General features: G+C 34.9%; 1 protein-coding gene across 2 annotated transcripts in view; it reads left to right on the forward strand.

Annotated features, from left to right (window-relative positions):
• The window catches only part of LOC121375300 (kinase D-interacting substrate of 220 kDa B-like), a 44398-nt gene that overhangs the window by 11897 nt on the left and 19275 nt on the right, over positions 1–13226 (forward strand). For both annotated transcript variants that reach the window (XM_041502683.1, XM_041502684.1), the window contains exons 8-18: positions 694–792; positions 1147–1245; positions 1824–1922; positions 4325–4423; positions 4890–4988; positions 6364–6541; positions 8689–8850; positions 9649–9828; positions 10468–10642; positions 11574–11722; positions 12225–12646. In XM_041502683.1, the coding sequence (XP_041358617.1) occupies positions 694–792; positions 1147–1245; positions 1824–1922; positions 4325–4423; positions 4890–4988; positions 6364–6541; positions 8689–8850; positions 9649–9828; positions 10468–10642; positions 11574–11722; positions 12225–12646 (1761 nt within the window). The remainder of the gene's footprint in view (positions 1–693; positions 793–1146; positions 1246–1823; positions 1923–4324; positions 4424–4889; positions 4989–6363; positions 6542–8688; positions 8851–9648; positions 9829–10467; positions 10643–11573; positions 11723–12224; positions 12647–13226) is intronic.

Below are 13226 nucleotides of genomic sequence, written 5' to 3' on the forward strand. Positions count from 1 at the left end.
ATAAAAAATATCAACCGAGTCTATGTTAATTGGTATTTGTCTCGGCAGATGAGGTTGATATTTTACATATTAAAAAACACGAGTAGCAAATTCTATTTCTCCTGTAACACTTCTAAAATAACATTTTAATTAAATTTTTAGTAAATCACAGTACTAAAGTCGCCACCATTGGTAATATGACATCTTCACGATTAGCACAAATTAGTTTGACGTCACACATTTTAACTAAAGTTTTGAAAACGTTAAGCTCAGGTACACAGATCTTGTTGGTTTGTAAGCAAATGACCCATCCACAGCAACACATTACCTTGAGACCTTGCAAATTTGCATACCATTATTAACTGGGTTAATACACTAAAATTATCACATGGGTTTATGACATGGATATCATGGGTAACTTATAGGATAAACAAATATATTACATTTCTAAATCCTGAAAACAGATTTTTATTGAAATTAGGCTGGATTGTAAAGTATAATAATTAAATTTTTAAACTCCATCCCATCTTTAATGTTTGAAGAATAAACTGAAAAGAAATTCTTGTGCAGTATTAACATGTAACAATTATGTTTTAAAACTTATGTTTTCTACTGACATCCCCCTGACATAAAACAAATATTTCAATGTTTTATTTTTAAAATATTGACCTTAATTTTATTCAGGGTAAGACTAATTCTTTTTGCATGTTTCAGAACTCATGGACTCCATTACTGGTAGCAACAAGTGGACGCTTTGTTGATGTGGTTCGTGCTCTTCTAGAATACGACCCAAACATCAATGCTACAGACAGGGTATATTGACTTCTATTCTTTTCTGTCTTCAATGAATTAGAAGTCACTAGTAATTAAGCATCCAAACTGAGAGTCTCCAATTATCCTATTAACTTGAAGAGTTTTAAATCAAAGGTTTTGTCTATGATATTATAATAATACTTTAAAATTCCATTTCAGAATTATCTCCATAAAATTCCTACGATTGGTCTAAGTATCCAAGACCCTTTTTTAAAGACAGTGCCACCTGAGTAGAATTTTGTTCATTGTTAATTTTTAAAACAACAACTTGGGGGAAATAATTTATGATCAAGGATATCTTTCAGATTGACATGAAGTGAATTGTTATTAAACTCATTTGTGTTTGTATTCTAGGATGGACTTACTGTGTTGGCAATGGCTGCCAAGGAAGGTTGTCCAGAGATTGTGCACAGCCTTGTTGCAAAAGGAGCTTATGTCAATGTTACAGACAGGGTGAGATTATCATTTCACAAATAATGTAATTTAAACCAGTAGAAACTGTTTCTTGTTTTGTTTGTGGGATTTTTTTTGTGCATAATGTTATGCATAAATATTATATATCTATTTAAATATTATAATATGTATATGTATATCTATCTATATCTATATCTATATCTATCTATCTATCTATCTATCTATCTATCTATCTATCTATCTATCTATCTATCTATCTATCTATCTATCTATCTATCTATCTATCTATCTATTATATTATATTATATTATATGTGCAAAATGGCTATTTGGATATTTAGACTAATAAATGGATTGATGGTTGGATGGATGAACCGATGGATGGATGGATTAATGGATGGATGTGTATGCATGAACAGATGGATCTTGGGTGGGTGGATGTCTTTTGAGTGATACACCAATAATAAATTTCATGGACAGATTGGTCGTCAAGCACATGAAAGAATAGAAGAGATGGAATTGGCTGAACCAATATATGTGAATGACTGATTTAAATTAATAATGTTAAATGTATAGGAATAAACTAAAAATCTTCTCTTTTTTCCTTTTCTTTTTCAGGCAGGAGACACAATCCTCATCCACGCTGTAAAGGGTGGACATACAGAGATTGTTAAAGTTCTACTCAACAAATATGTAGATGTTGACGTTGCGGGATCAGTATGTACAGTTCGTTGTTTCTTATCAGATGTGTTTTAGGGAATTCATCCAAACTGGCTCGGACAGCCATCTCTTTAAAGGGACCATCTGCATCATTAGTCTTCTAATTGGTACAAGCATCGGCATTGGTGGTCTTGTGGTTAAGCCATCGGACAGGTGCTGGTAGGTACTGGGTTCACAACCCGGTACCGGCTCCCACCCAGAGCGAATTTTAACGACTCAGTGGGTAGGTGTAAGACCACTACCCACCTCTTCTCTCTCACTAACCACTAACACCTAACAACTAAGTCACTGTCCTGGACAGACAGCCCAGATAGCTGAGGTATGTGCCCAGGACAGCATGCTTGAACCTTACTAGGATATAAGCATGAAAATGAAGTTGAAAAGAAATGAAATGAAATAAATTGATAGAAGCTGACATGGACTGAGAACTTCTCTGTCTTTAAGAGAAAGTGTTTTGTTAAACTCTGTACTGAAATTGTTGTTGGATTACAGGAAACCCAGTCTTCTAAAGACTCCTGAGTTTGCTGCCTTAGTCGGATGTTGCCAATTCATAGAGCCTTTTTAATAAAGAAACTTACTTAGTGAATACACTTTCATATGGTAGTAGCCATATATCCAATGTGTTTGAATTTTAGCTCCCAAACATTTTGTACATGTGAAAAAATATATATTAGGATTCCGAAGTAAAATAAAGAAAGACTTGCTACAGAAATTAGCATGATGGAATATGCATTGTATTCATGGACAATGATTTTTAAAAAGGCTCTGTTGGCTGAAAACATTATGCAGTATCAGGACAGTCTCTTTAAAGGTAGAGTAAACTCAAACAAGAGATTTATGTGTTGGAAAGATGCATACGCGGACCACCAACACATACTGACACTTTAACAAATGAAAAACGCGTAATTTTAGAGTTAATAAAAAAAACATGATTATTCCTGCTAACTGGGGGCAGCCATTTTGTTTCGTTTTTGTGACGTCCGGTGGCATAGCTTGGGGCGAAGTGATGTCAGCTCCGTCCATCTGCTCTATGCACAGTGTAAACAAATGCTCTAATTTACGACAAGGCGCTTCGCTTTCATCAACCTGACTTGCAAAACAACATAAATGACTTGATAGTATAATATACAGTTTAACTAAATATATTTCAATTTGCATCAATAGAACGAAATGGAGTTATAGTGTTTTTCTTTTTTTTTAAATCCAAAGAAAAACAAAGCATATTATTAGGCCTATTGGTATGTTATGTTCGAGCAAAAACGACCACTCACGATACCCAAGTGATAATTTTCTTTTCTTTGGGACTACGTAATTGGTCAGTTTTGTGATTTTAGATGGGGAAAGTCTACTTAATCAAGGGTTTTACAGAATTGCTTACAGTAATAAAGCAGGGCGGCTGATAATGCCCATTACGATTGAAGGGGTATCCGTACGGTTACCACACAATACCCTGTGATCTTCATAAAAGAGGCACGTATTTTTAGTGAGTCTAGACACAGTGTCTGGGGACCGTCTAAATATACACCTGCCAATCAGGAACCATAGAAAGGCCACGGAAAGAAAAGACCAATTAACTAAGAAAACACTCCGATTATTATTTCAGTACATGGTTTAATTTATATACAAACCATAATACAGTTATTTCAACACTTTGACAATGGTGGTTTATTTTGTATTGATAATATATAATTGTTGCTGGCTTACTGGGATGACTGTTATTACAGAATATTGCGATGCATCCGCAAAAAATCAGGTATGTTTTGTTTCTTCAGTTCGAAGACTAATTCCTGACGTGACACATTAGGTATTACGTAACCACCAGCTCGCCAGAGGGCGTATTCACTGGGATGATACAAAATGGCTGCACCCGTTATATATAATAGCCGTCACATTTAACCGTTTTATTAATTAACTATATGATTATACTTGTTGATATTATGTAATGTGCATTATATATCATTGAATATGCATACCAGGTCAAATGCCTTCATTGTCCCTTCCTTTAAGGATGGTTCAAAGCATAAATGTTGACTGCATGCAATTTAATTCATAATCATGTTAGAATAATTGTTGACTGCATGCAATTTAATGCACAATCATGTTAAAATAATTGTTGACTGCGTGCAATTTAATTCATAATCATGTTAGAATAATTGTTGACTGCATGCAATTTAATTCATAATCATGTTACAATAAATGTTGACTGCATGCAATTTAATTCATAATCATGTTACAATAAATGTTGACTGCGTGCAATTTAATTCATAATCATGTTAGAATAATTGTTGACTACATGCAATTTAATTCATAATCATGTTACAATAAATGTTGATTGCATGTAATTTAATGCATAATCATGTTAGAATAAATGATTTTGAAAAGTTGTGTTCTTTTTCCAGGAAGGTAAGACTGCTTTATACTGGTCAGTGGAGAAGGGTTATACTGAGATAACCAGATTACTGCTAGATAGTGACCCTGACCTTGAACTCAGCACAAAGGTTTGTCTCAGATTATTATGAGATTATTCGGCTGTATAAAATTTCTGAGATTATTATGTGATTATTCTGCTGTATGAAATTTCTGAAACAAGAGCTAAAACAATTATAGTACAATTTTGAAATAAACCATGCAAATTTGATTATTTTGTTATACTTGTTTTTCTATGACATAGTTTTTGGAGACTAAAATCTCCAATTATGCTATTAACATGAAGAGTTTTAAATAAAAGGTTTTGTCTTTGATAGATATATATATAATAATAACATTTTAAAATTCCATTTCAGAATTATAAAAAAAAAAATCTTAATTTTGACAGTTATTCGATAAAATAAAAATAATAATTAAAAACATTTCATGCGTAGTGAAAAAAAAATTAAAAAATTCTCATGTAAATATTTGTTTTTTATTATCTTAAACTGATAGAATTTGTTGTTAGTATTTCATGGTGTGTTTTGTGTTCCTCAGGATGGTGTTACCCCTCTCTTACGAGCCGTGAGGAGTCGAAATGAAGAATGTGTCAAACTTCTTCTTGACAAGGGTTCGAGGGTGTCAGCCTGTGATAAGGTAACATATTGTTTTCATTGTTAGTCTCCTGCCAGTCCATCCGGAGGGGACTGTCTGTCTGTCCATCTCTCTGTTTGTCCATCCATCCGTCCGTCCGACATATGTTTTCCGGATGTATTTTGCAGAAGGCTTTGTGATATTGAGTTGAAATTTTGTGTATAGCTTTATCATATACTGTTACAGATCAAATTTGACTTTCATGATTACCCATTTTTGACGGAGTTATGGCCCTTGAACGTAGTTGATATGAAAATTTGTTTTCTGGAATTTTGTTTGGCAATACCTGAAAACACTGAGGTGAATTTTTGTATATAGCTTTATCATGTACCGTTACTGATCAAGTTTAACTTTCATGGTTATTTATCCACTTTTCACAGATGTTTGTCCGTTGAATTTAGGAGATACGAAAAATTGTTGGGTCAAGTAGGGACGTGTATTGCTTTAGCAATACTCTCAAAATTCTTTGTTTTTTAATGGTCATTCATTCTTTTAAAACACTGAAGAGTAGTTTCAGCTAAAACAGCTCTTTATTTTCCTTGTATAGTAATTGTTTTTTAATATAAACATGTAACATTTATATCTTCGTGTATAATCTATATGTCCAATACTCCTCAAACCATAATTATTCTAATTTCATCTGGAGATGAGTAAATGTTTAAATGAAGTGAATAGGGTCTGAGATGTCAAACGTCCTGGTAATGCTGTAGAATGTATTCTTAACAGTACGTTGGTGGGCCCATTGGGCTATTTCTCATTCTAGCCAGTGCTAAACAACTGGTGTAACAAAGGCCTTGGCCAAATTGGATTTTGTCTTTAGGAAATAAAATTAAATTTAACCTAGTACAAATATTAGAATGATCAGAAACATGTTTAATATACAGCCACTAATATTTTATGCAGAAAAATATATTTGATATGTAATTACAATCGTTAAAAAGTCTCCGTTAGTCAATAACATCTTAAAAATTGCAGCAAACTCAGTAAGGTCCCTTTAAACTTTTAAAATTGTGGACCTGGAGAGTGCCAACTTTGGAAGTTTGATTGAAAATTATTTTAATCTAATTGATGTAAAGGCAAACTGTTATGTATGGATTCAATATCAATAAAAGGTGGCAAAAACAGTACATACACCTATATTATAAAGAAACATTCTGATTATTTAATAATTGAAAAGTATATAATTTTTAATACGTTGCTATTATAGCCAAAATCGCCACTGAAAAGTTCAAAAACATTTTGTCAATACAATATTTATTAAAAGTTTGTATCATAGGTTATCTAAGTAAAACTCACGTGAACAGACTTCCGGTATCCTAAGATTTTGAAATATTGTCCCCTGTATTTAGCTCTAAAATTTAATATTCTTCATTTTTAGACTGGTGATACTGCACTGCATATAGCTATTCGAGCACGTAACAAAAAGATCACTGAGTTACTGCTTCGTAACCCAAAGAATGGCCGCCTGCTGTACCGAGCTAACAAGAGTGGTGAAACGCCTTACATGATGGATAACTATCATCCCCGTGGAGTGCTCGCTCAGATATTTGGACATAGTGAGTTCCTCGTGACAACATATATCTTTATTTTCTTTAAAACCTTGTTCATAACTGGTATATCAAAGGCCATGGTATGTGCTGTCCTGTCTGAAATGGTGCATATATAAGATTCATTGCTAATTATGGAAATTGTTTAGCTTGTTTCCTTTCTAAGACTAAAAGTTACTAAATGTTTTACATCCAATAGCCAATGATTAATGAATCAATGTGCTCTAGTGGTGTCGTTAAACAAAACAAACTTCAATTTTTTTTCTGTAAAACTGTTTATGTTATGTGGTTATATTTATTGATTATTTACTGGACATTTTAGTTTAAAAGACTATTTAAATATTTGTTTGACTTACTTTTAAATCTCCACACCAGGGCTCGCGCTGTCGGTAGCCAAATTAGCCATTGGCTAATTTTTACAAAAAATGGCTAATAAAATTTGCAAGTGGCTAAAATTTTGGCTAAGCCATTTTCTATCTTCTCATGTGAACACACGGTTACATAATCTATCAACACCTCAGACATAATAATAATACCAAATATTCAATTAGTGTAATGGCGATCTCGCGACTGGTAACGAGAAATGGTGTCATCCAGAATACAGTGTAAGTTTAATGATGTTTGCTTATTTTAATAATCATGGTATTAATTTTAACGGCATGTATGAAAGCAATTTCTGGAAGATCTGTAACTTGTTATTTTAACTTTGTAAAGTTTTTGAACCAAAGTAATAAAAACAGATCGACAATGCGTATCAATTTGAATACACATGCCAGTTCAGGGCCGAAAGACATGTAGGCTATCCCATGGGCTGAGTTCAGCCAGACCGAGCGAAAACAAAATGTTCACTAGACTGGTTTTTGCGCTTCACGTTAAACCAAATGGACACAACGGACACCAATCAAATAGTTTGCAAACATTAGGATGAACGTTCATTGGCTGAACTGAGAACATCTCTCGATGTGAATATATGTCACGCTTCAGTCAGCTGACACCCACATGTCAAGAGACATCGTTGCGACTATTAAACAATACGATGACACATAAGTAAATGTTGATGTAAATTTGTAGAAAAACAATAGTTGTTCGCATCAATGAATACTTAACTACACTTTCCTTTGTCTTTGTTAATTTTGTACTTATGGTCGAGAGCACGCATGCAGATCGCGATCGTGGGAAATGAACATGCAGTATTTATACAAATTGCAGTTAAACGTGCACTGAATAAAATTTGTTTACAATAATCATATTTGTTAGATAATGTTGTAAATTTGTAAGACTGTGAGGTGACATTTAATAAGTTAGCTGGACTTTAAAAAGACCGTAAATTTGTATTTTATTAACGTTTTTTTGGTGGGGTTTTTAATAAATGGAATATACTGTGGAGTCGGCATTCTTAGCCTAGGTATTTTATAAGCAGAAATCACAAGCATTTAACACGACGCTGAAATCAACAGCAACAACATGGCGCAAATTATGAAATTGTTGGGGGTGGTGAATTGATGGGTTACTTAAAAAAAAAGTTAGAAAAAAAGAAAAAAAGAAGCAATTCAAACTAACATGTGGGTGTACAGTGTACTGGCTTCCAACTGTGAAGATAATGCATCCCCCCACCCTGCACTGAAAAATTGAAGTAATATATTAACTGACCCTACCCCCATTGCTGTCTTTGATTTTGATCAGGTAATATGGGTTTGTTATTCAGATTTATTCCAGTTGGTACAAAATAGCTGGAAAAGATGCATTTTCATATCCATATATAAATACTCAATACAGTAATGTATAAAACAATTTTTGCTAAAACATTTTCATTATGGCTAATAAAAATTCCATTTGGCTAATATTTTGGCTACAGGTATTTTTGATCCAGGGTGAGCCCTGCCACACATTAGAAAGTGAAAACAGCTATAATTTTTCAGGGGAAATTTGGGAAATTGATTCCTGTAATATTCCCATAAATTAAAATTATCAGAATCCAATCTCTTAGATTACAACCCCCCCCCCCCCCAAAAAAAAAGAGAGCATTTAGTCTGATATCTAGTGTAACATTTTTAAAAGGCTGTTTGAATGTAGAAATCATTGTGTGATTGAACCTTAAGTGGATATAAGTACAAAAAGTAATTAAAAATTAAAATAATAATGTTTTTAAACTGTAGGAAGCCTGAACTCGAGTGATGCCGAGAACCTGTTGGGTTATGAGATCTACAGCTGTGCTCTGGCCGACATCCTCAGTGATCCGTCACTGGTTACCCCCATCACGGTGGGGCTGTATGCCAAGTGGGGCAGTGGCAAGTCCTTCTTACTGGGAAGACTTACAGGTCAGTAGTTTTAATGTATTGACCGGCCTCGGTGGCGTCGTGGCAGGCCATCGGTCTACAGGCTGGTAGGTACTGGGTTCGGATCCCAGTCGAGGCATGGGATTTTTAATCCAGATACCGACTCCAAACCCTGAGTGAGTGATCCGCAAGGCTCAATGGGTAGGTGTAAACCACTTGCACCGACCAGTGATCCATAACTGGTTCAACAAAGGCCATGGTTTGTGCTATCCTGCCTGTGGGGAGCGCAAATAAAAGATCCCTTGCTGCCAATCGGAAGAGTAGCTCATGTAGTGGCAACAGCGGGTTTCCTCTCAAAATCTGTGTGGTCCTTAACCATATGTCTGACGCCATATAACCGTAAATAAAATGTGTTGAGTGCGTCGTTAAATAAAACACTTCTTTCTTTCTTTCTTTCTTTTAATGTATTGAGTCAGGAGGCTTGATTGTATATCGGAACTAAAGGGAGTATGCAGTAGGCCATCCCATTGGCTTTTAGGATGTTCGGACCAGACTACTAGCCGTAAGGGGGTGGAGTCCTCTTGTTTGAGGACAGGTAATAAAAGAGAAAACACTCCCAAGTTTTCTCCGTTCCTTCAATTTAGAAAGAACATATTGACAAAAGATTCCTCACTACTATTTAAAACCAGGGTTTCTGCCAGAGGGTACAATGGATATGGCGCCATACCCAAACAATTTTGCAGATTTTAATTTTTTTTAAGTTAACCTTTTGACAAAATTAATTAACAAGCTTACAACTGAGTAGTATTATATAATAAACAGTGCTTTTATATATTTCAGATGAGATGAAATCATTTACGATGCAGAATGTTCAAGAACCGTTCACGTTTACGTGGGTTTTGTTCGTCTTTCTCCTAATCATCAACGTCATCATTGGTGAGGTGTTGGGGCTCACGGTGCGATTTGAAGTGGGACTTGGTGTCGGATTAGGTCTCTTTGTCCCTGAATATGCTTTTCTAGGTATAAAATTGAAGTCTGTTTGTCAATTGTAGAAACAGCTTGCAAAATGTATAACCAGAACCAAATTCCACCAGATAGAACAAATCAAGCTATTTTCATTAATAATAAAACAAAAGTATCTTTTAAAAGTATTAATAAACCTTTTAAAAATAATTTTGCTATACCTCCAGTTAAATTTTATAATATTTTGTTTTTATTGACTCAAATGTAGCGTAAAAAAGTATTAAAATAGTATCCCACCATTTTTGCACCAATGGTCTTGTTCGATGGAACATTTAAGGTGTATGCATTATCTTTAATAATCAAAACGTATTTCAGAAAAGCATTTTCTTGTCTAACCATATGTCTGACGCTATATAACCGTAAATAAAATGTGTTGAGTGCGTCGTTAAATAAAACATTTCTTTCATTTTCTTGCCATTTTTCTTCTAAATTAAAAAAGTGGTGATTGTTCAGTTAGTTTTTTCCTTCCAAGAAATACGAGCTCAGGAGCATTTTTGACACTATTTTAAAATCAGAAATTGTCGAAACCATAATTATGAACATATGTCAAACAGTCCTAAAATAAATTTGTCATTTGGTTTAATAAACATGTCAAGTACAAAAAAGATTGCTTCTATATATATTTTTCTTTTTTAGGAGTGCTTTTGTTTTGTGCACAGCGGTATGAAATCAACTGGATAGTTCAGCTGAGTCGAGCTCTGGGCCGGAAACTGCAGATTTTAACACTATTACTGCAGACGCTGTTCTGTAACCAACAACAGAAACAAGAGTTTAAGAAAATGGCTGAAATGGGAACAGTATTTTATGTCAGGTAAGACTCCCGGTTCAATTGTTCTTTGAGTAGTTAACTCTGAAGTTTGATTCGACATTAAAAGTTTGGTAAATTTCTTTTTTTATTAAGTTAGAATAAAACTTTGGAAATGTTTTATATCAAAATTGGGATGAAAATAATAAAAGTATGGGTACTATGGTGCATGACAGTGTATGAGAATATAAGCATAACTTTGTACGAAAATAGTTTGAGAGACAAAAGATTTGACATTGAAAGTTTGGTAAATTTCTTTTTTTAATTAAGTTGGAATAAAACTTTGGAAATATTTTATATCAAAATTGGGATGAAAATAATGAAAGCATGTGTACTAATGGTGCATGATAGTGCATGAGAATATAAGCATAACTTTGTACAAAAATAATTTAAAAGAGACTATGGATAATATTTTTGTTAACCTCCTGATATCTGTACGGGAATCATGTCATGGCTTGTGCCTTATTGTAACATCAAAGTAATAGCAGCACACAGTCACATACACAATGTAATTAAAATGGTGGCGCTATGACAGGATTAACAATAGAAATATAACATAGAAATAGTGGTTATCTTAATTTTTGTTTTTGTGGGTAGCTTAAGTGCCATAGGTAGTTAACATTGTTCTTTCTAGAGGTCAGAATGTGGACATATGCACTGTGGAGGCACTGATTACTCTTGAAGCTAGGTCTTACAATACACGTCAGTGGGCCCATTGGGCTATTTCTCGTTCCAGCCAGTGCACCACGACTGGTATATCAAAGGCCGTGGTATGTGCTATCCTGTCTGTGGGAAAGTGCATATAAAAGATCCCTTGCTGCATTAGGAAAGATGTAGCGAGTTTCCCCTGATGAATATAAGTAAGAATTACCAAATGTTTGACATCTAATAGCTGATGATTTTTTTGTACAATACATTAAATATTTGTTACTTTCAGTTTTTTGTTTTCTGAATGTACCCGTTTGACGAGTGTTGGCGGTGAGAAGTATTTGGCTGCGACTATTGCCACTCTGTGTGATGCTGTGGAATCTGAATACAGCATGCTGGTTACCAGACTCTTCAGAGTGTTTAAGCCACCATTTGAAAGTGAGACTTTTTACAGGGATTTTTTTTTGTTGAATATTTTCATTATATAAAGCTTCAGGTTTGCAAATGCTACATATCTGGAGCAACAGGCAATGCACAAGAAATTATGGTATACAGTTTCACCAAATATTAGATTGTTTAATTTTCTTACATGGCCATTTATAACATTTTTACTTGGAAGCAATGAAAAATTATTGCTTTTATGTTGAACAATTGCTATAAATTATTATTGCTACAAATAAACCTGTAATTTCTTTGTAAAGAACGTTGCAATGTTTTTTTTCTTATTATTTTTTTCACACTATAAGAAGCGCATGTTTAAGACTTTGATGCATTCCATAACCAGTAGATTTCCATGTAATAAACATTGTAATGTTTTTGATTTTTTCTCCTTGTTTTTCAAAATACAAGAAGCACATGTTTAAGACTCTCTGCAACATTCCATAACCAGTAGATTTCCGTATAAAGACCAGTGCAATGTTTTTTTCTCCTTGTTTTTCAGAATACAAGAAGCACATGTTTAAGACTCTCTGCTGCATTCCATACTTCATTTTTGTCATTCTCTTTCTGCTCGTCCTGGCTGTGGGTATCGCTATAGTCTGTGTGTACGGCATATCTGGAAACACTGCCGTCAATGCTGTGCTCATCACCTTCGCCTCAATAATCGGCCTGACACTGATCAGCAACATGTTCCTGCTGGTGCAGGCCCTGGCCGCGATCATCGTGTCCCAGAAGGCGCGCGTCCTCAGGTTTTCCAACAAAATTGCAGTGCTCAAGATGGACGGCTTCATGGAAAAGCTGAAGGAGGAGGTCGACCTCATGAGTCAGATGGTCAACTGCATGGACTTCTTCACCAACAAGCAGACGCGACTTGTCATCATCGTCGATGGCCTCGACAGCTGCGAGCAAGATAAAGTTCTACAGGTAAGGCTTTGGTGGGAATTTGTTTGCTGTCTTCCCCAATATCTCCCCACACACACACACACACCTGAGTCTAGTGTTGGGAATCGGTTGCAATTTCATCATTGATCATCGGTTATAATTAGTTTGTAGACGGACGGTAAGGCTTACGTGGCAATTTGTTTGCTGTCTTCCCCAATATCTACCTACCCCACCCCTACCTAAGTCTAATGTTGGGAATTGGTTGCAATTCCATCATTGGTCATTGGTAATAATTAGTTCATAAGCGGCTGTGAGCAAGATAAAGTTCTACAGGTAAAGCTTTAGTGGGATTTTGTTTGCTGCCTTCCTCAATACTCCATCCCCCCCCCACCCGAGACTAGTGTTGGGAATCAGTTGCAATTTCAACATTGATCATTGGTTATAATTAGTTCATAGATGGACTCGACGGCTGTGAGCAAGATATATTTCTACAGGTATGGCTTAGGTGGGAATTTGTTTGCTGTCTTTCCCACTACTTCCCCTCCCCCACCCGAGTCTAATGTTGGGAATTGGTTGCAATTTCATCATTGATCATCGGTTATAATTAGTTTGTAGACGGACT

This window comes from Gigantopelta aegis, chromosome 6 (genome assembly GCF_016097555.1).
Source record: "Gigantopelta aegis isolate Gae_Host chromosome 6, Gae_host_genome, whole genome shotgun sequence".
In the NCBI taxonomy this organism is placed as follows: Eukaryota; Metazoa; Mollusca; class Gastropoda; order Neomphalida; family Peltospiridae; genus Gigantopelta; species Gigantopelta aegis.